We start from the raw sequence: 23,175 nt of genomic DNA, 5'->3' as shown, positions 1-23,175 counted from the left end.
GTGTTACCTTTGGTACTGGAGGCATCTGCAGCGTTTGATTAACAGATGCTTGAAAGTACTGCCAGTAACTTAATGTTCAAGTCATTTGCCAATGATCTGACCTGACTAGATGTATAGGGACCTCATGTTTTCATCGTAAGAGTATGCTGACAGTTCAGCAAACTTTCTTCTTTGAAACGGGTGTTATACGGTATTAGTTAAATTTAAACAAATTCAAAAGCTACTTGTTATAAAATGTGTACTGTATGTTGCAGCCATTGATGTGACAGTACTTTGGTCAAACATTTACAATTTCATTTCTCTGCTTGCAAATGCATCTGATGCACCACTTAATTCTTGTCTTGTCTGTTTTAAAGGTTCAATTGATTCAGTTCTATTACGCCATTGCTTTGGCATTTTAGCTGTACAGTTCCTAATTAATGAGGCCAGTTCTTTCCCCCATCGTGGCGGGGATTGTGGTTTCACACATCTACATCTACATACGTACTTCGCAATCCACCATACGGTGTGTGGTGGAGGGTACCTCGTACCACAACTAGCATCTTCTCTCCCTGTTCCACCCCCAAACAGAACGAGGGAAAAATGACTGCCTATATGCCTCTGTACAAGCCCTAATCTCTCTTATCTTATCTTTGTGGTCTTTCCGCGAAATGTAAGTTGGCGGCAGTAAAATCCTGGTTCTCTAAATTTCCTCAGTAGCGATTCACGAAAAGAAAGCCTCCTTTCCTCCAGAGACTCCCACCCGAGTTCCTGAAGCATTTCCGTAACACTCGTGTGATGATCAAACCTACCAGTAACAAATCTAGCAGCCTGCTGCTGAATTGCATCTATGTCCTCCCTTAATCCGACCTGATAGGGATCCCAAATGCTCGAGCAGTACTCGAGAATAGGTCGTATTAGTGTTTTATAAGCAGTCTCCTTTACAGATGAACCACATCTTCCCAAAATTCTACCAATGAACTGAAGACGACTATCTGCCTTCCCCACAACTGCCGTTACATGCTTGTCCCACTTCATATCGCTCTGCAATGTTACGCCCAAATATTTAATCGACGTGACTGTGTCAAGCGCTACACTACTAATGGAGTATTCAAACATTACGGGATTCTTTTTCCTATTCGTCTGCATTAATTTACATTTATCTATATTTATAGTTAGCTGCCATTCTTTACACCAATCACAAATCCTGTCCAAGTCATCTTGTATCCTCCTACAGTCGCTCAACGATGACACCTTCCCGTACACCACAGCATTGTCAGCAAACAGCCACACATTGCTATCCACCCTATCCAAAAGATCATTTATGTAGATAGAAAACAACAGTGGACCTACCACACTTCCCTGGGGCACTCCAGATGATACCCTCACCTCCGATGAACACTCACCATCGAGGACAACGTACTGGGTTCTATTACTTGAGAAGTATGTTCATAGAAAAACAAGACATTCTTAATACTTTCCACACCGAGTTTTCTGTTGTCTATGCAGATATCTTTTTTTCTGGGAGAACCTTTGGTCACGTGCTTCTTCCTGCCACTGTACTTTCATGTATGCGTGTCTTACATCCTCTGTCAGTACTATCAGTTCACTGTTATCCGTAAGTCATTTCTTGCAGCAGTGTAATAGCTTTTGATCTGAGTCTATCTAATATAACTCTTCTATTGGCTCATTGAGTATGAGGATGAAAGGATTAATAAACATGCTGTTGAATCCTTTTGGAAGCCCATTCGTTGTCAATCGCAAAGTCATTCTTATCTAAAATTGGCTGTCAGATATTTTACAGTCAAATAAATTGGACGTCGAGTACTGCATTGGTTAGTCCTTAAATTCTTAACCTATTTTACTGTGATGAACCCTGTGGTACACTTGTTCACTGCAGTGCACAGCCATTAATGTCACTTATTTGGCATTTTTAAACAGTCCTGAGGTTGCAAATGCATGCAGCCCACTCTAGTGGAGGCTCTCTACTGGTCCTGTGCCCTGCATGCATCTGCAGCCTTGGGACTGATTGAAAATGCCAAAGAAGTGACCATTATCAGCTGTCCATTGCAGTGGACATGTGCACCACAGAAAAGAATTCTAGTTTGATCTAAGTAGCACTCAGATTAAACAGTAATGTATTGTTATTTGAGCTGGTGTAATTCCTTTAGTCCACATCTAAAATTAGTCATCAGGTCAAGGTTGATGAGGATCTGCACTACCACAGTTATGTCAAAGATTTTTTAAAATAAAATGGGAAAGATATAAGCCTGATACGACAAGATTGGGAGACAGTTTCAAACAGTCCTGGGTAGCTGCGTACATTGTGGGAGTGTCATGTAAGCATGGATTATTTTGTTGCACTAGTTGGGTGTTGACCTGTTGGCAGTTGATGTCAACAGTTATTTACATCCCAAGTCCTGAATAGCATATCCTGTGCCTGAACAGATATTTTTTTATGAGCCATGTGATTTTTAAGTTATATTCAGTTATTTACATCCCAAGTGCTGAATAGCGTATCCTGTGCCTGAACAGATATTTTTTTGATGAGCCATGTGATTTTTAAGTTATATTCTTTCTTTTTTATGTTGACACAAAGGAACCATTTTCCTTGGTAACTTCTGACACAAGGGGCCAATGTGCTGCGCTAGTATTAGTCTTAGTCGCAAGAAAGGGGAATTGTGTTAAATATTCAGTAAAGGCGCACTGCCGCTGGCAGTGTGTGGTAATAGTCAGCAGTCAGTAGGCCAGGCAGGGTAAACATAGCGTGGAGCTGCAGCGGCATATTGCACGTATGATTTGTTTGAAGTGGAGCAACAGCGAGGCAGGGAACTGCAGTGTTGCTTTAAGTTATTGCGATGTATGAGGCGAGGCAGTAGGCCAGAGCCGGGAGTGGTGATGTGTAACTGGCTGACGTATGGGAATTTACCCCTGCCGTAGTTTCTGTCTCTCTCTGACTCTACGTCAGAAGTGAGGGGAAAAGCAGTATAAATAGTCAGATACTTTTAGCTTGAGGGCATGTGCCAGGTCAGTCGAGATTGGGTTGGGCCTGTGCTGGTCTACACTTATAGGGACCAGTCTGGCAGTAATGTTGTAAATATTCTGTGTAAACCTGTACTTTGTTTCTAAGTACTTGTTTGGGCTGTATTCTGCCTCCGGGAACACAGCACAGAACCGAGCGAGGTGGCGCAGTGGTTAGACACTGGACTCGCATTCGGGAGGACGACGGTTCAATCCCGCGTCCGGCCATCCTGATTTAGGTTTTCCGTGATTTCCCTAAATCACTCCAGGCAAATGCCGGGATGGTTCCTCTGAAAGGGCACGGCCGACTTCCTTCCCCATCCTTCCCTAATCCGATGAGACCGATGACCACGCTGTCTGGTCTCCTTCCCCAAAACAACCAACCAACCACAGCACAGAGGCGGGACGGAACGGCAGCCGGGTACTTGGAGATTGCATGGTCTGTCTGAAGGAGGGCAGTGACAGCGGTCTGCAGCAGGTCCATGATGAGCCACGTTCGCTTCCCACCTGGTGTACCGGGGTCCAAGCGAGGTGTACGCTGCAGGAGACGCAGCAGCACTGAAACAGCATTAGGGACGGCATCGGGTGTTGCCATATGGCAAGCACCACTAGCAACAAGTTGTGGCACGGGGTCCAGAAGGGTGCAGATTCGAGTCTGGTCCTGTCCTGGGAGCAGCAGCGGGCAGCGGCCGAGGGCCACTGGTGACCAGTACAACCACCTTTGTCCCATGGGCAGACAGAGCAGGCCAAATGGGGTGTAGGGCTGTGGGGACTGGGGACTGTAACATTCTCAGGAATTGCGGGCAGTAGAGCGGCACCTGTCGGGCGAGCGTGGCTGACTTCCATCATCTGGCGGCCTTGATGACCGCAACAGCAGTGTCGGCAGTCCAGGAGTGCTGAGACAGCCAGACTTGCGGTACACTGCAAGGGTGGTGTGCCTACATTACGCTTCTGTAAGCTAGCTGAATAAAGGAATACTTCCGAATACTGCTGTATCACTCTGCATTGCCTCTTGATGCTATTGAACTTGCTCGGCCTCCTGACGAGAAATGGCACGGTGGGACCCTGGCTTCAGCTCGGCCATCTGGAGTCAGAGGTTCGACCATCGACGGGCCGCAACAAATGGTATCCAAGAGCTAACTCTTGATATGCAAGTAACTATTGACAAATGATCATCTACTGATTTTTGTGGCTGTGAAACTGTATAAGATCCATACCCTGCGTTTTTGAATTTGGTCACCAAGTGCAGGTGTTGCATAGTAGCAGGTTATTACAGTCCACCTAATCTGCTGATTCTGAGTTTAACTGGCATAGATCATGGTGGATGAAAGTGTTCAGAAAGACTTTCCCAAAACCCTATGGTATTTTGGAATATGGTGAATTGCTCACATTATATAGCTCTCTCTGAAGTAATGGGGAAATTTTCTTGTTTTCCCCGTGAAGTGGATTTCTCTCTATAGAAATTTTTAGGCTCTTGGATTTCTTTTACACCCTTATTAAACTCAAAAATAAGACAGTCATGGAACTGTTCTTGCTTTTCCACTTCACATGTTGTCTGCTTTAGCTCATAAAGAGCTCCACCTTTCTTTAGATCTACTGAAGTAACAACTGCTAACAAGTATAATACTTAAAATAATGAATGGTAGATGAGAAAATGTAAACAATGTCTTTAAAAATGGGATGTTCTCGTAATGAACAAGGTCACTAGAAGCCTAGCAATTACAACTGCCCCTATCTTTACCTGTGTGTACTGCTGTTAGTACTGTACACCTGATCTCTTCTCTCACTTCCCTCCTCCATCTCATTCCCTCCTTACCTCAGGTTATTCATACAATGGTAATACTAGAAGCAATGTGCTTACAGTGGTTCTGGAATATCTTTAACTCATTGTACAGCCAGAAGTATAGTAAATGTATACATACAGGGTACCGAGCGAGGTGGCGCAGCGGTTAGCACACTGGACTCGCATTCGGGAGGACGACGGTTCAATCCCATCTCCGGCCATCCTGATTTAGGTTTTCCGTGATTTCCCTAAATCGCTTCAGGCAAATGCCGGGATGGTTCCTTTGAAAGGGCACGGCCGATTTCCTTCCCCATCCTTCCCCCACCCGAGCTTGTGCTCCGTCTCTAATGACCTCGTTGTCGACGGGACGTTAAACATTAATCTCCTCCTCCTCCTCCTCCTCCTCCTCCTATACATACAGGGTGTTTCACAATTCCTATTACAGGCTTTTAGGGATTGTTGAGGGGACTTAGTAGGTGAAGTTTTGATAAGGAACTCTTGTCCAAAAATATACCAGTTGGATATGAAATAAGTTAGAACAACAGATCACTTTCATATCTCCTGATTCATGGTATGCACACACTCTATAAAGAGGGTGCCATGGTCAGTAACGGTTGTAATTATGTCAACATGTACAATTTTTGTCCAACTAAAACAACAGATGCGAGAAACTGGTACATCAGCAGCTAGGACGATTGACTGGTGTTCTGTAGACACACCGCACTCTCAACTTTGATAGGACATTGTTCGTCCTTTAGGAGAGCGCATGATGACAAGTACTTGAAACAGTGTCCATTCCCTGGGCTCCTGTAAGGCACATAGTTTGGAATCCACTTTCTCCACTGTGTGTGTACCATGAAGTGGAAGATTTGAAAGTGATCACATCTTTAAGCTTATTTTACATTCAAATGGTATGTTTTCAAACATGGATTCCTTATCGAAACTTCATCTACTGAGTCCCCTCCACAAACCCTAGTAGCCTGTAATATAAAACTGTGTAACACTCTTTATACTTCATGAACTGTTTCTCGAGAACTTCTGTGTGATGCATCATGCAGTTCAGCTCTAAGCGTGAACAGAGATGATGAGCACAAATCTTGTATTCAGTTCTCTGCTGTAAAACCAACCAAAGAGGCTTGGTCACATATAAGTTAAATGATTGAATGTATAGTATATGATGTGTGTGGTTACGACAAATACTCTTGTTCATAATTTATGCATTATGCTTAATAAGAATACCAATGGACTTATCATGTAACCACATTATGTAAAAGCAGCTGCCTTGCTTAACTGCCACATAGAGATGCTGATTGAGTTTTGCTGTCACTTATCTCTCAGTAGCTTTGTGGTTCTTTCTGGCAATCCTCTACAGTGTTCAGCAATCCCGGTAGTTTAAAATTAATTGTCTTTTGTCTGCAATTAACTTATAATGTCTTGCCATGTTCAAGTATGCCACCATTGAATGGCGTTCCACCCTTCACTTGTGTTACAACCCGATCTGGGGCCACGTTGTTATTAGGAAGTCAAGCAAATAGCAGGGGTGAGTGATCTTGTAGAGCTACCAGATGCTAGTGAAACATCATTCAATTTACGACTGTTTATTGATGAGAGTTTTACAGTCACCCCGTCTTCTTCCTGCCACTGCCTAGCAGTGACCATGCTGAGTCTGTGCTGCTTGGTAGTGAGAGGTCACACGTCTGTGCACGGCAAGGAATTTGCTGTGGAAGCCATCAGAGCTCAGCGCTCTGTGTGTGAAGCTGCACTAGGCTCAGCCCCAGGAATCTGCATGCCCTGGATGTCAGTTATTGAGATGATGTGTAGGCGGAAGACCCAGCAGCAACACGAAGGACAACCCAGGTGGCAGTCCCAGCATACAGCTAGTAGGGTGGTACTTGTACTGCCCCAGCAGCAGTGACACAGGTGCCCAGCACCTTAAGTTGAACAGCTCGCAGAAGGACAGATCGATTTTTCCTGCATGGAAGACCAGCCCGGCCCCCATCCTCAGTCATGACCATTGTGACAGGCAGGGCAGTGGTTTGCAGTTTGCAGATCAGAAGTCCTCTCCATAGCTGGATGACTATAGATTTGCAGCCATGGACTCCCAAGTTGGCAACAGCTTGTAAACACTTGCTGAATTCATCAGAGAGTCCTGCAACTTAATAAATCTATAATCCAGATGGATGGGCCTAACTCTCAGAATGAGCTTGAGAAGGGTGGAGTTTCAGGGTTTCAGAATGTTCCTAAAAGGTATGCTTATGTGGTACCTCTAAGTGAAGTTACTGCATTGAGCCTTGTTGCAGTAGCATGTTTGATCTGTTCTGCACTGTTGTTGAACTGCTGAATGGGGTATTCTTGGCTTCACTCTCACAAATTCTAATGAAATCCCACAGCTTGTTAGTACTTCCACACATGTTGACACAGTTACTGCACAGTTGGGTAACCGATGGATGTGCCCCACATAGCTGTCTCCATTGGTTCTTAACAAAATTTTATTCCTGCATTTAGTTACTATTCTACTGGGCAACACATGTAACGCACACAATAACACACAGTTTAATACAACTTACTGTACTCGTACAATCTATCAACAATGAAAGTTAAGCCTCGCTGTTATGCTGACAAATGTGCAGTACATTATGTAGTAAATTAACTTCCTTTATTGAAATAGTATATGATATTTGCCACTTATGAATGGTCAATGTAACCAACCCAAAAATATTGAAATGTTTGCCCATTGTTTTGATATCTGTGTACTTTTATGAATGAGACTTCGAGGTAGGCGATATTCAGTTTATTTTTCTTATTTGCAGGTGAAACCATTGGTGTTGCACAGGACAATAAAGTGCAGCATGGCTCTGAACTTCTGGGAGAACTTGAACACAAGCCTGTAGAAATATGTGACAAATACTTTCAGTTTCGCAGACAGTTTGTTAATTTAATGTTTTGCAATTATGCAAAAATATTTCACAGCATACATGATATTGCTAATGCCGCTGATTACATGAGTGAATCTGATATATTGTCATCATTGTGGTGGGTGAGTGAAAATGTATTTTTATGCATTTTATTTGTGACAATTTCATGAGTAATACAAGCATCCATTAGCTACTAGACATGGTAAAGTCTTTGGAATTTACTGATTAGAACTATCTGGAAACTCTTTATTGGTTAAAATAATTTTTGATATTGGTCCACGTCATTGTAACTACTAAAACAGCTAAATTGCTGACAGTTTGACAGACTTGCTGTGGTCATCTTCAGGGTGGTACACTGCTGTGTACTGATGAATGTCTTCCTTTATGTACTGTCATTTTCGGCTATCTGGTGGCTATCAACGTCACGTATCTTGGATGTCACTAGACAGTTTGAAGAGAATTTTATGGAGGAGTGACTGTATGGTCCATGGTGTGGGTTCCTGTTGTCATGTCCTAGTTCATGAACCACGGGCAACGTATGAGTGGCCAAGTAAGTGGTCCTGACAGTCAGGATACCAGTTACTTTGGAATAAGGCTGGGCATCTCGGACATATTCTGAGTCGTGATCACCTTTGTGCTCAGACGGCAAAGACTACCAAATCCACCGGTTAGTCCCTCAACTGTTAGGGGTGAAACCCAATGGGACCCGGGGCAAGTAAGGCTAGCAACCTGCTTCCTTGCTACTTTAAATATGATTCTGGCAACAATCAGAGCAAAATGCCTCGGACTGTTGGAGGTGATGGAGTCCCACCTCTAATTGACAAACCAGGGACCCCTAAGATACGACTCGGCAAATGAATGGTAACAAGATGGGGAGCTATTAATATCAATGGGGGCTACTCTGGGAAGAAGGTAGAGTTGGCAGAGGCTGCAAGTAAGATGGGGTTGGACGTTTTAGCTGTTAGTGACATTCGGGTAAGGGGTGAGAAAGAAGAGGAAGTGGGAGAATACAAGGTTTACCTGTCAGGAGTCAAAGCAGGGGTGTAGGGCTTTACATCAGGAAAGAAATGGAATCCAGCATAGTTGCAATAAGGTACGTAAACGAACGACTGATGTGGATAGATTTGACAGTGTCTAACAAATTAAAATTAGGATTGTGTCAGTATATTCGCATTGTGAAGGGACAGACCGAGATAAGATGGATAGTTTTTATGATGCACTCAGTGATGTAGTTGTTAGAGTAAAGGACAAGGACAGTGTTTTGCTCATGGGTGATTTTAATGCCAGGATTGGAAATCGAACAGAAGGGTATAAAAAGGATATAGGTAAATTTGGAGAGGATGTGGAGGCCAACAGGAATGGGAAACAACTCTTGGATTTCTGTGCCAGTATGGGCTTAGTAATCAGAAGTTCCTTTTTTAAACATAAGAACATTCACCAGTATACTTGGCAAGGCAGGGAAACCAGATCTGTCATTGACTATATAACAACAGATCAGGAATTCAGGAAGGCTGTGAGGGACACACGTGTATTCAGGGGATTCTTTAATGACACTGATCACTATTCAAAATGCAGTGAAATTGGTATTATGAGGCCAAAAGTGCAGCAGGTCAGGTCCATATGTAGGAGGATAAGAGTGGAGAAACTTCAGGATAAGGAAATCAGGCACAAGTACATAACAGTGATCTCAGAAAGGTACCAGTTAGATGAATGTAGTCAATTACAGTCATTGGAAAAGGAATGGACAAGGTACAGGGACACAGTACTAGAAGTGGCTAAATAATGTCTTGGAACAGTAGTGTGTAAAGGTAGGATGAAGCAAACAGCTTGGTGGAATGACACAGTCAAGGCAGCCTGTAAAAGGAAAAAGATGGCGTATCAAAAATGGCTACATACTAGAACTCAGGTAGACAGAGAAAGTTACGTTGAAGAAAGAAACAAAGCCAAACAGATAATTGCAGCATCCAAGAAGAAATCTTGGGGAGACTTTGGACACAGGTTGGAGACTTTGGGTCAAGCTGCTGGAAAACCATTCTGGAGTGTAATTAGCAGTCTTCGAAAGGGAAGTAAGAAGGAAATGACAAGTATTATGAACAGGTCAGGAAAACTGCTGGTGAATCCTGCTAATGCCTTGGGTAGATGGAGGGAATATTTTGAAGAGTTACTCAATGTAGGTGAAAATACGATCAGTAATGTTTCAGATTTCGATGTACAATGGGATAGGAATGATGATGGAAATAGGATCACATTTGAGGAAGTGGAGAAAATGGTCAATAGATTGCAGTGCAATAAAGCGGCTGGGGTGGATGAAATTAAGTCCGAACTCATCAAATACAGTGGAATGTCAGGTCTTAAATGGCTACACAGGATATTTGAAATGGCATAGGAGTCGGGACAGGTTCCATCAGACTGGACGAAAGCAGTAATTACACCAATCTTCAAACATGGAAACAGAAAAGATCGTAACAACTGCAGAGGTATCTCTTTAGTCAGCGTTGTGGGTAAAATCTTCTCAGGTATTGTTGAACGGAAAGTGCGAGTATTAGTTGAGGACCAATTGGATGAAAATCAGTGTGGGTTTAGGCCTCTTAGAGGTTGTCAGGACCAGATCTTTAGCTTATGGCAAATAATGGAGAAGTGTTATGAGTGGAACAGGGAATTGTATCTATGCTTTATAGATCCAGAAAAGGCATATGACTGGGTTCCTAGAAGGAAGTTATTGTCTGTTCTACGAGATTATGGAATAGGAGGCAAACTTTTGCAAGAAATTAAAGGTCTTTACATGGATAGTCAGGCAGCAGTTAGAGTTGACGGTAAATTGAGTTCATGGTTCAGAGTAGTCTCAGGCGTAAGACAAGGCTGCAACCTGTCTCCACTGTTGTTCATATTATTTATGGATCATATGTTGAAAACAACAAACTGGCTGGGTGAGATTAAGATATGTGAACACAAAATAAGCAGTCTCGCATATGTGGATGACTTAGTTGTGATGGCAGATTCGACTGAAAGTTTGCAAAGTAATATTTCAGAGCTAGATCAGAAATGTGAGGACTATGATATGAATATCAACATCTCCAAAACGAAAGTAATGGCAGTGGGAAAGAGATATAAATGGATTGAGTGCCAAATAGGAGGAACAAAGTTAGAACAGGTGGGCAGTTTCAAGTACTTAGGATGCATATTCTCACAGGATGGCAACATAGTGAAAGAACTGGAAGCGAAGTGTAGCAAAGCTAATGCAGTGAGCGCTCAGCTACGATCTACTCTCTTCTGCAAGAAGGAAGTCAGTACCAAGACTAAGTTATCTGTGCACCGTTCAATCTTTCGACAAACTTTGTTGTATGGGAGCGAAAGCTGGGTGGATTCAGGTTACCTTATCAATAAGGTTGAGGTTACGGATATGAAAGTAGCTAGGATGTGCCTGTGCCTGTGCCTGTGCTAAGCTGGACAACTCTAGTAGTTAATTGGTAGAATGTAGCATGTCGGCTGTCTGTTGCCTATGCCATTCTGGTAAGTGATTGGTGGGCATCTCTCATTGGTAATTGTAAGACAATAGCAAACAGGTAGCTTGTATCCAGGGGATATTGTTTTTCTGCAGCAAGACATTAAGACTGCGCAGCAGTCCTCTCATGGCCACCATCTCCCTGTCAAACCTGGGTCAGGTGGTGCAGCCAGCTGGTGAGCACGCGGTCCGTCAGGCTGAAATAACCAGCAGCCAGTCCAAATGTAACTTTTAGCCATCGTCCCTGTTCATGTTGTTAGGGCACTTAATTATTTCAATAGTCTCTCTTATTTTCTGTTGCTGCTACCACGGCTGCCAAGCAAGCATGTGAGGTTTGCAACAACTGACTTTTTTTTTATGTCCCAGTTGTATGTAATTATCGTGCTCCAAAAAGTTGGCACTAATGGGTCCCCCAGTTTCACCAATGTAGACTTCGCTGCACTCACACGCGCGCACACGTGCGTGCGCGCCCACACACACACACACACACACACACACACACACACACACGTGTGCGCGCACCTATACACCTCTCCACATGTTGTCAAGGTTGTTTAGACTACACTGCAAAAGTTTCACGGGGAAGGCCTTGCACATCCTCCATACGCTCCGAATCTCTCCCCATGTGGTTTCCATTTTTGGAGTCCTGAAGATAGGCATTCATGACCATAGATTTGCTTCGACAAAGAGGTGTATGCCTGGGAATGATCGTGGTTTTGTAGGTAAACGAAAACATTTTTCCATGAAGGCATTGATAATCTTGTCTCAGTGGGATAAATATATAACATTTATGGTTATAACTTTCAAAATAAATATTTTAATTACTTTTTCCATCTGTTTCATTTTCATTCGGCTGCATGCAATAGAACTAGTTTTGTTAAACACAGGCCTTGGAACTATAACATAATTATCTAAAAAATTGTGTGCAGTGGTACACCTGATTAAAATGTTAACTATATTTTTCCAATTTGGTAACATGAATATATTTATAGTTTTCAAACTCCTTCCATTGAAACATAAAGGTTTTATCCAGAAGACACTAGCCTTCTTCACACTGTGTTACCTGATTTTATACCCTTCTAAAAGAATTGGCAGATCATTACACACACCTTGATACAGAGATATGATTTCCCCAGCCACTTTGAAAAGACAAACTTGTCATGTTTAAGAAGTCCATTTCATGGCAGTCATGACCTTTTCCTTTCATCAATGGCCCACGTGTGGGAATATTTTTGAGGATGTGTTTGATTCATTCCAAAAGATACTTTTCAACATTGTAAAATACAATTGTCCACTTCTCTTACTGTTTCTGTGTCATTCAAAACACTGAAACCTTACTGGCTCTTTGTCTGTCATGACCTTTTAGGTGGTGGACTCAGGCAAACCAAATTGCTATAGAATCTCATTTGGATTCCTCACCTTCAAACATATGAAAGCACTTAATTTTTTATGTCTTCAGCACCCAAAGTATTTATGCTATGCAGAGATAGAATATGCATGTTTCTGTGTCAGACCTTTCAGATATGATGAAGGCCTTATGATTGGAATGCTAAAACTTGCCCCAATACCTTTTCTCCATGCCCTTTGCAGACAATGCGCTGCCATATCTGAGGTGACAACAGGCCACAATTAGTGTTTAGAATGAGCTTCGTGCTCCCATACTCCCAAGAATACTTGCAAACTGCACCATACTGAACACCACTCATTCACCCACCCATCTTAAGTCTTGTAGACCTGTGTTGGAATGTGGTGTCCTATTGAAGTGTCAACCCTCTCTTCTGAAGCAATTGTGGTGACATGCTACAGTGCATGCATGCTCACCACCTGGCTGCTTCAGTGGACAACAACAGCAGACGACACGAATCAGCCTCAAGAAAAGTAGACTGAAGTGATGCTCCAGAACAGTGCCATATTGTTGGTGTCCCCTTCTGCTTTTGCACAGTTATATCAATGATTTGTGTGGTGCAGCCATTTTCAGTGAAGTGGAATGTACAAAAGCGTTCACACAGATACCGGTTGCCACTGAAGACATAGAGAAGATGGCTTCATTACACCGTTTGGCCTCTTTGAGAGTGCCTTAGTGGCCATTTAGCCTCCATATGCTGCCCAGACATGGACATGTTTCCTTGACAATGTTCTATGTAGTATGTCGGGATGTTTCACCTACTTGAATGTTATCCTGATTTTTTCACACAATCTTGTGGAGCACTGCCAGGCACCTCCTGGAGGTATTCTCTTGCTTCCAGGAGGCTGGTATCATTATCAACTTGGAGAAATGTGTTTTTGATGTTCTGGAGATCGACTTCCTGGGCCACAGGCTATTGTCTGCATGCTTTCACCACCTTGACAAGAAGGTCTCGACTGGGTCCGAGCTCCCACATCCCACTACATGCAATTAACTCTGCAGGTTCCTTGGGATGGTGGATTTCTCCAGGCACCACCTAAAGGAGGCTGTGAGTGTGCAAGTGTCACTCATTGCCACACTCTAGGGCGACCACGAAAAACAGCAGTGGGACCAGTCGCTTGATGGCACAAATGTTGAGCAGTTTTGAACAAACCAAGCATGATCTCTTGCAAGGTACCCTTCTAGCGCATCCCCACCTAAAGGCTTCACTCGCAGTTGTCCCTGGCACCAGTCAGTCTGCCATAGGTGCAGTTCTGCAACTATGCGTTGAAGGGACTTGGTAACGCTTGGCATTTTTTCAGCGAAACTTATGGAGCTGCAACAGCATTGGGCCACATGTGATCATGAGCTCCTCGCTGTTTATGAAACAAGTAAGTATTTCTGCCCCTCAGTGGAGGGGTGCCGTTGAACGATTTTTACTGACCACTGCTCCTTGACCATGGGTTTCTGGCACAAAGAGGGCATGCAGATCTTGCCATGCCAATTCCAGCAGCAGGCCTATATTGCGCATCTCACCACTGATGTCTGGAATATAGCTAGAATGGACAACAGTCACCCTTCATTACCGACTGTACACCCTTACCCCTCCCCCCGCCCCGCCCCGCCCTTCAGAGCACATCCGTCATACCTTCCCCAGATTTCTGCAAAGCAGCCTTCAAACATTTGCGTGGCGTAGCCTACCGTGATGTCTGTGGGACTGCTGCAGTTGTGCAGGGTGGTTTTGTCTGTCGCAGAATCCAGCACTACTGCACCAATAGGGCTTGCGCTTAAATCACATGCCAGTGCTCCAAAGTAGGCAGGCGTGTACATGCCCCAATGCCCTCCTTCCACCTGGTGGACCATTGCTTCTCCCTTATACAAGGTGTTTCCATAAGAGCGTGGGAAACTTTAACAGGACATAGAGGCTGCTCCACTGTACAATTTAAGGTAGGAAACCCATGGTTCGAGAAGCCAGCTTAAGGGGGTAATAGGAATAAAATCACATTCGTGTGTACTTCTTTATTTACATTAGTTGCAGTTAAGTGCAGATGCCATCATTGACACAATGTATGTACCATTTGTACTGTATCTTACAAAATGTTCTGAAAGTGACAGCCATCAACCTCAATGGTGGCATGACATTGGCGAACAAGATTCTGATGTATCCTGATAAATACCCCTGATGTGCCCCCCAGGGGCTCATGGTCCTTTCATAAGTACATGCATGGCTAACACGGGGCCCCGAGCTATTGCAACCTTTCTTCTTTCCCGGATTACGTTTCCTTTCCCTTCCCCTACTTTCCTGTCCTTGCTCCTTCCCCTACTTTCCTGTCCTTGCTCGTTCCCCTACTTTCCTGTACTTGCTCCTTCCCCTACTTTCCTGTACTTGCTCCTTCCCCTACTTTCCTGTACTTGCTCCTTCCCCTACTTTCCTGTACTTCTTTCTGGGTTTGACCTCCATTACTAAATTTCTATTCCGTAGTGTGAGCCATTTGGGGAATAGCACCTTATCTAGTGTCCCCAGCGTGTGCCCTCCTAGTTCCTTCCGTCTTTTCCTTCATATCATCGTCTGATGCTCGGGTACATAGCCAGTACAGTAGCCAACCTGTGTGGTGGGGTTGCTATGTACCCTTTTGGTTGAGCCCCCTGAAATTACAGGGACCACACTTCTGGTATCTGAGCTGTGACCTCCTCATGTAAGCCTAGGAGTGGTTGCTTGTCATCCTGGAGCATCGGAACTCCCAGCAATGGCCATCGTGCCAGACGGCCCTTGCTGTGGCTGGGTGCCACCCTTGGGGAGAGCACCTGAATGGAATGGGTGGTATCAGGGTGGATGCTATGCAAATGAAACACGTATGGGTCCAGAACTCTGGCCGTTCTTCTACGGCCGTCTCTTTGAATGGAAATGATTCTTTTAGAGCTGCTTCTTCTTCCCCTTTGGCTTTCCCTTCCATGGCTATCCCCTGGGAGGAGGGTCAAGCTCGTTGGCTCAAGGCGAAACCTTTCCCCCCACTATCTGGTTTGCACCAGGACTGATGGGGATGTTTTCACCAATACCAAACCTTTATTTATTGTGGAACACATTCAAGATAAGTTTGGTAAAGTGGATTCTCTGAGCAAGATGTGGTCTGGTTTGTTGTTGGTCAGAACTGCTTCAGCTGCCCAGTCTGCGGCCCTTTGTGCCTGTGACCATCTTGGCACAATTCATGTGTCCATTACCCCCTCCCCTCCCCCACCACTCTTTGAATATGGTTCAAGGTGTAATTTTTTACAGGGACCTCATCCTTCAAATCGATGAAGAACTTAGGGACAATCTAGGACAGCAGGGTGTTCACGTTGTTTGTCATGTTCAGAAGGGCCTGAAGGACAATCGCACTGATACTAGTGCCTTTATCCTGGCCTTTGAGGGGATACCCTCCCTGAGAAGGTCAAGATCATGTTTTATTGATGTGACATGAATCCATACATCCCATCACCTATGAGATGTTTTAAGTGCTTGCGTTTTGGACACACGTCTTCCCACTGTTTGCAGACCCCTCTCTGTGGTGACTGTGGACGTCCACTCCCTGAGGGGAGTTCCTGTGTTCCCCCTCCTGTGTGTGTTAGTTGTCATGGCAATCATTCTCCACATTCACCGGATTGCCCGACTTATAAGTAGGAAAAGAAAATACAGGAGTATAAGTCCTTTGATCGTCTAACCTACACTGAGTCTCGTAAGAAGTATGCATGTCTTCATCCTGTGTCAATGACATCTAGCTATGCTTTAGTTACATCTTCACCCCTTCCTCCCCCTTCCTTACCCCAGTCTCGAACCCCTCTCCTCCCCCCTCCCCTGCTGTTCCCACACCCTCACATCTGGGCGCTGCTCCCTCTCCCCATCCGGAGAAGTGTTCCTGGCACCTTCCAGGCCAAAGGTCTGCTGACACATGACGTCCACGGAACCACAGTCTGTGGTCCCCCAGGTCACCTACTCTTTTTCTGTTACAGATCTTGCTGCAGCTGGCTCCTTTTTGCAGCATAGCCCTCCTCAATCTCAAACAGAAAAGAAGAAGAAACATAAGTCCCGGGACAAGGGGCCTCTGATGCCACCAGTGGTCCCGTCCCAACCTAGCGCTGACCTGCTCTTCATGGGTGTCACCCCCTCCTTGTCCTTGACAGATGGTGACCCAGCAGCATGACTGGCTTTAGCCTGATCACCTCCCACTTGAATCATCGTTCTGTGGTTATCCAATGGAAATGTAATGGATATTACAGTCACCTTCCGGAGTTGAAATCCCTTATTTCGTTTTACTCTGCAGCTTGTGTTGTTCTACAGGAATCTCGTTTTACTGATGATCACTCACTGACCCTCCGTGGGTTCCAAGCTTTCTGTTGAAATTGGGTCAGCTCCCGACGGGCCTCTGGTGGCATTTGTACGTTGGTCCATATGGACGTTGTTAGCATGTGGATTCCTCTTCAAACTACATTGGAAGCAGTTGCTGTTAGGGTCCATCTGGACTCTGGGGTCACAGTTTGCAATCTTTATCTCCCTCCTGACAGGACTCTTACACCTGCTGCCTTAACTTCCCTTCTTCAGCAACTTCCTCCTCCCTTCCTCCTTCTCGGGGATTTTAATGCTCATCATCCCTTGTGGGGCAGTGCATTTCCATCTAGTCGGGGTCTTCTCATAGACCAGTTTCTTGCAGACCATGACTTGTGTCTTCTTAATGATGGCTCCCCCTACCCATTTCAGTGCTGGTCATGGTAACTTTTCTGCCATTGATCTTTCACTGTCTTCTCCCTCCGTCCTCCCTTCCTTACACTGGTCGCCACACGACAACCTTTGCAATAGTTACCACTTCCGTTGATTCTCTCGCTCCCTTCCTGCTTCCAAATGGACAGGCTACCTCATTAGTCTTTCCAATGCCTCTGTATACTGCACAGGTTGTTTTTTTCTCCCTCTTTGTCGGGTTGTATTGATGATGTCCTACATGACATGTCTGGTGTGATTGTTCGCGCTGCTAGCCTTGCTATCCCATGCTCAACTGGACCATTTCGCTGCTGGCAAGTCTCGCAGTGGAGTACAGCCATTGCCATTGCCATTACCATCTTTGATTGCCATCGAGCTTTGCAACACCTTAACAGGCATCCATCCTCTGCCAATTTTATTACCTTTAAACACCTTTGCACCAAAGCCCGTTACTTAATCAAACAGAGCAAACGGGTGTGTTGGGAACGCTTTGTTTCTTCCCTTGGTTCTACTGTCCCTATGTCACGGGTATGGGCTACACTTTGCTCTCTTTAAGGTTGCCATCGGTAGTCTCCCCTCTCGGGCCTTGCTCTTCCAGATGGCCTTTGCACGGACCCTTTGATTCTCATGGGACATCATGTGACCCATTTTGCAACAGCATTAGCATCATCCTGCTATCCGGCTACTTTCCTTCACCAGAAACAGCAGGCCGAAGCTTCTGCCTTATGTTTTGCTCCTTGTCTGTCGGAATCTTACAACGAACATTTTACTGAATGGGAACTTCTTTTCGCACTTTCTTCTTCTCATGATACAGCCCCTTGCCCAGACTCCACTTATAACCAATTGCTTCAACATCTCAGTGCTCCACAACGACATCTTCTTCTCTGGGTGCTTAACCGTATTTGGCTCCAGGGTGACTTCCCTTCTCAATGGAGGGATAGCATCGTGGTTCCCATCCTTAAACCTGGTAAAAAACCCCTGTTTGTCTAAAGCTATTGACCAATTAGTGTAGCAAACATTGTTTGCAAGTTACTTGAATGGATGGTTGCCCATCGGCACAATTGGGTCCTCGAATCTGGGGATTTATTGTCCCCTTATCGGTGTGGCTTCCGAGAGGGACGGTCTCCGATTGATCATTTACTTTGGTTGGAATCCACAGTTCAGCAGGCTTTTTCCCAGCGCCGCCATTTGGTTGCAGTATTTTTTGACCTTTGAAAGGCCTATGACACAGTTTGGCGCCATCGTATCTTACTTACACTTCATGGGTGGTGTCTTCGGGGCCCAATCCAGATTTTTATCTGCCAGTTCCAGTTCCATCGGTCATTCAGGGTTCAGGTTGGTACAATTTTTAGTTCTCCACAGACCCAGGAGAATGGCATCCCACAGGGTTCCGTATTGAGTGTACTTCTTTTCCTCATTACTGGAATTGTGGCATCCGTCGGTCCTTTGGTCACCCCTGCTGTATATGTGGATGATTTCTGCATTTGGGTTGGTTCCTCTTCGATGGCCTCTGCAGAGCAGTAGCTCCAGGGTGCTATTTGGTGTGCCTCTGCATGGACCGTCTCACACGGATTTCAATTCTCTCCTATAAAATTGTGGGTGGTCCACTTCTGTCGCCATACTACGGTCCACCCCGATCCAGAGCTCTACCTTGATGCACATCGATTACCTGTGGTCCCACAGTTTCATTTCCTGGGTCTTCTTTTTAACAACAAGCCCACTTGGCTGCCTCATATCAGACTTCTGAAGATAGGATGTTTCTGTAAACTCAGTGTCCTTCGCTTTCTTGCCGACACCTCTTGGGGTGCGGATCATTCCACTCTTGTCCACTTTTATCGGGTTTTAGTGCTGTCTCACTTGGACTATGGTTGTCAAGTTTATGGTTAGGCTGCTCCTTCCACACTGCACCTCCTGTATCCAGTCCACCATCGTGGTATCCATTTGGCCACCAGTTCCTTCCCTACTAGCCCTGATGATAGTCTCCTGGTTGAAGCTGGGATCTCCCACGCTCCCCCTCCCCCCTTTCTGTTCGGCAGTCCCAGCTTCTGGTTTCTTATGCAATTGCTGTTAATTCTTCTCCCAGTCATCCTTCCTGTTATATCCTGTTCCCAGACCATGGACGTCACCCATATGATTCCCGCCCTCGGACAAGTTTACCGGCTGGGCTCCGCCTTGCGTCTCTTCGCTGTGATTTTCAGCTTCCCTCTTTGTCCTGTCTCCCACGTTCCCTCCCCCCTCCTTGGTTAGTTCCTTGGCCCCGGATTCGGATGGATCTCCGCCGAGGTCTGAAAGATTCCGTTCCCCCGATGGTGTTCCATTGTTTTTCCCGCCAAATTTTATGAGAGTTTCAGGATGCTGTTTTTTTTTTTTTTTTTTTTTTACACCGATGGTCTAAATCTGCTGATCGTGTGGGATATGCTTTCATATCCTCTGTTGGCATGGAAAATCATCTCCCGCCAACTGCATGTGGGGTGTTTACTGCAGAATTGATGGCAGTTTCCCAGGCCCTTACTTTTATTAAACAGTCCCAACTCAGTTGCATTTTGTTATGTACAGACTCAATGAGTGGCTTTCAGGCTATTGACCGGTGTTTTTCCCGCCATCCTTTGGTCTCGGCCATCTGTGACTGTCCTGCTGATCTTCACCATGCTGCTTGTTCCGTTGACTTCCTTTGGGTCCCTGGCCATGTGGGTATCCCAGGTAATGAGCTTGCTGATCGTGTGGCTGGAGGAGCAGTTACTTAACCCCCTTCTCTGCAACACCCTCCTGTGGCAGATTTACGGCTTCATATCAAATCCCACTTTGCACAATCATGGGCCAACTCTCGGGAGGCTACCTCCCTGTCTAATAAACTTCGTGCGATTAAGGTGACACCTGTCCTGTGGCGTTCTTCCTTCAGCCTCTCCTAAAAGGACTCGACCACCGTGTGTCATCTCCACATAGGCCATACCAGGCTGACCCTTGGTTTTCTTCTGCTTAATGAGCCACCCCCACTTTATAGTAGTGGAGCCTTATAGTCAGTAGCCCACATTTTGGTGGAATGCACCCTTCTTTTGGCTCTGCATAGTAAGTACAGACTTCCCTGCACTTTACCTTTAATATTGGCAGACGATTCCCGGATGGTTGAACTGCTTCTCAGTTTCCTCCGTGAAAGTGGTTTTTATTTTCAGTTCTAAGGTTTTTAATCTTCTTCTGGAGTAGGGGCAGGGCAGTTAGGGTTGGGGTGTCTCCCATTGTAAGCTGTGTTTGGGGATTGATGCCTCCCGCCCCTGGCCAAGATCCTCTTTTTCTCTCCCTTTTACTCTGTTTTTATCGCATTTTACCTTTGGTTAGTCTCCTTTTACAATATGCACATTTACATTCTAGGGGTTGAATGCTTTTGAATAGCAAGTGGTCTTGCCTGTACTGCATCAGAGGTGGGATATTTCCTGCCTCTAGCATAGCCTTGGGGTTGCCCACTTGCTGACTTCTCTTTTTGTTTTCACCATTGACAACATGGCTGCACTTTTACATTTTTTAGCCTTTTACCTTTTATCGTTATACTCTTCTGAGACGTAACTGTTGTGGGTTGGCAGGAGAGCCAACACCGTGTTATTAGAGGAAGCCAAAAGGCACGCGTTTTAGCTCACGCAGGCTGGCGTGAGGTCTGGAACTGGACAAGGAAATTAGAATTTAGAAAAACGCACGTAGCTGGTGGAATACTTAACTTTAATCCATTAATGATGAGCGTCGCTCTTGACTGTAAATGTTCAGTATCAATAGTAACTGGTAATGGCGCCTTGCTAGGTCGTAGCAAATGACGTAGCTGAAGGCTATGCTAACTATCATCTCGGCAAATGAGAGCGTATTTTGTCAGTGAACCATCGCTAGCAAAGTCAGTTGTACAACTGGGGCGAGTGCTAGGAAGTCTCTCTAGACCTGCTGTGTGACGGCGCTCGGTCTGCAATCACTGATAGTGGCAACACGCAGGTCCGACGTATACTAACGGACCACGGCCAGTTTAAAGGCTACTACCTAGCAAGTGTGGTGTCTGGCAGTGACACCACATTCCTCCCCTGCAAATCGGTGCACGGTTGTGGCATAAGGCTTCCGCCCGCCGTGGGGAGGACCCCATGTTGACGTATGCGACGAGGTGGGGAGCCTAACAACAGGCGAGGCTGTGCCACCCGCACCCTGCCATTCGGACTGCGGGGAGCTAGGAAATGCCTGAAAACCTGCTCCAGGGTGCACGCCAACATGCGGTGTATGCGCCCGCAGAGAGACAGGAGGGGCTGAAGGGTCGACCTCCATCGGGCCGGGGCACCCGACAGGCGAAGACGACATATGGTCCGGAGCGGGCAAGAGTTCCATGTCGGAGGACAACTGGTCACGGGAAGCGTGTGACCCAGGGAGGCGCCCGGCGGTTGCAGCGACGCGTCCACTGCGGGCGTTGCCGGCAGGAGAACAGGCGGCGGCGGCGACGCGTCGCCATGGGGCAAAAGGGAAGGCAGCGTCGGTAACACCTGGGGCTGAGGCGAGCCAGTAGATGGGTCCTCAGGACGCTGACCAGACGGCACCGTCGCTGAAAGCGGACGGGGAGCAGCAGATCCCGTGCGACGACAGAGGCGCAGCTGATTGAGATGCCATCGCACCTCAATAGAGGCCCCCAAAACCAGATACAGAGTGCGGCCGAGGCAGCGAAGAATGCGCCCTTTGCGCCAACGCCGTGAACCTTGATAGTGGCGGTAGTAGACAACGTCGCCTGGGGCAAAAGCAGGTGTCTGCCGCTGCACAGGAACCTGATGCGGTGGATGTAGCAAAGACATCAAGGTTCGATGAGGGCGACCGTGAAGCAACTCAGCCGGTGAGCGACCATCTCGGGGCTGAGAGCGATACGCGGACAAAAAGAGCAATAACGCGTCCTCCCGAGAATGTGACTCTTTCAACTTCAACATCTGTTACTTGAAATTCCTGACCAATTGTTCAGTGGCACCGTTTGACTGTGGCGAAAACGGCGCGGACGTCAGATGTTGAATACCATTGGCCTTGCAGAATGACTGAAATTCTGCGGTCATGAATTGTGGGCCATTGTCAGAAACAATAGTCTGTGGAAGACCTTCAATGCAAAAGATAGCAGATGACGTTGGGATGGTGGCAGATGACGTCGTCGAAGACATCCGGACAACAAAAGGAAAATTACTGAATGAATCTACCACAACCAACCATCGAGCGTTCCAGAATGGACCAGCAAAATCAATGTGTAAGCGTTGCCAAGGGGAACTGGCTTTTGGCCATGCAAAGAATTTCCGCGGTGGTGCTGATTGTTGTTTGGCACACACCATGCAAGAAGAGCACATATTCGTAATCATGGCATCGATTCCGCACCAAGTACAGTGCTGACGAGCAAGTTGTTTCGTTCTCACTATACCCCAATGTTCTTGATCGAGAAGCTGTAAGACAGAGGACTGTAATGAACGTGGGACCACGACCCTGGACTGATCATTATAAGAACGCAACAGCAAAACACCACGTCGTACAAAAAGTCTCTCCTGGTGAGCAAAAAATCGGCGAACCAACTGATCCCCGATCTGTGACTTTGACAAGGGCTGTTGCGTAGCAACAAAACACAGAACGGTAGCAAGGACAGGGTCGGCAGCTGTGGCTGTAGCTACAGGACGAAAATCAATCGGAAATGATTCGACCACGTCATCGGTTTCCGAATCAATGAACATGCAAGCAAGTTTGGAGGAATCGAATGCTCTATCCTCAGCAACAGGCAAACGGGACAACGCATCGGCATTTCCGTGCTTAGCAGTGGACCGATACAAGATATCGTAGCGGTACTGCGAGAGGAAAATAGACCAGCGAATGAATTTCTGCACT

At 45.8% G+C, this 23,175-nt stretch overlaps 1 protein-coding gene across 2 annotated transcripts in view; it reads left to right on the top strand.

The window, feature by feature from the left end:
* The window catches only part of LOC126184748 (cell cycle checkpoint protein RAD17), a 141,864-nt gene that overhangs the window by 74,478 nt on the left and 44,211 nt on the right, over nt 1-23,175 (top strand). For both annotated transcript variants that reach the window (XM_049927286.1, XM_049927287.1), the window contains one exon: nt 7,594-7,820. In XM_049927286.1, coding sequence (XP_049783243.1) covers nt 7,594-7,820 — 227 coding nt within the window. The remainder of the gene's footprint in view (nt 1-7,593; nt 7,821-23,175) is intronic.

This window comes from Schistocerca cancellata, chromosome 4 (genome assembly GCF_023864275.1).
Source record: "Schistocerca cancellata isolate TAMUIC-IGC-003103 chromosome 4, iqSchCanc2.1, whole genome shotgun sequence".
In the NCBI taxonomy this organism is placed as follows: Eukaryota; Metazoa; Arthropoda; class Insecta; order Orthoptera; family Acrididae; genus Schistocerca; species Schistocerca cancellata.
Note: the sequence above shows the minus strand (reverse complement) of the source record. Positions and strands in the feature narration are given on the sequence as shown.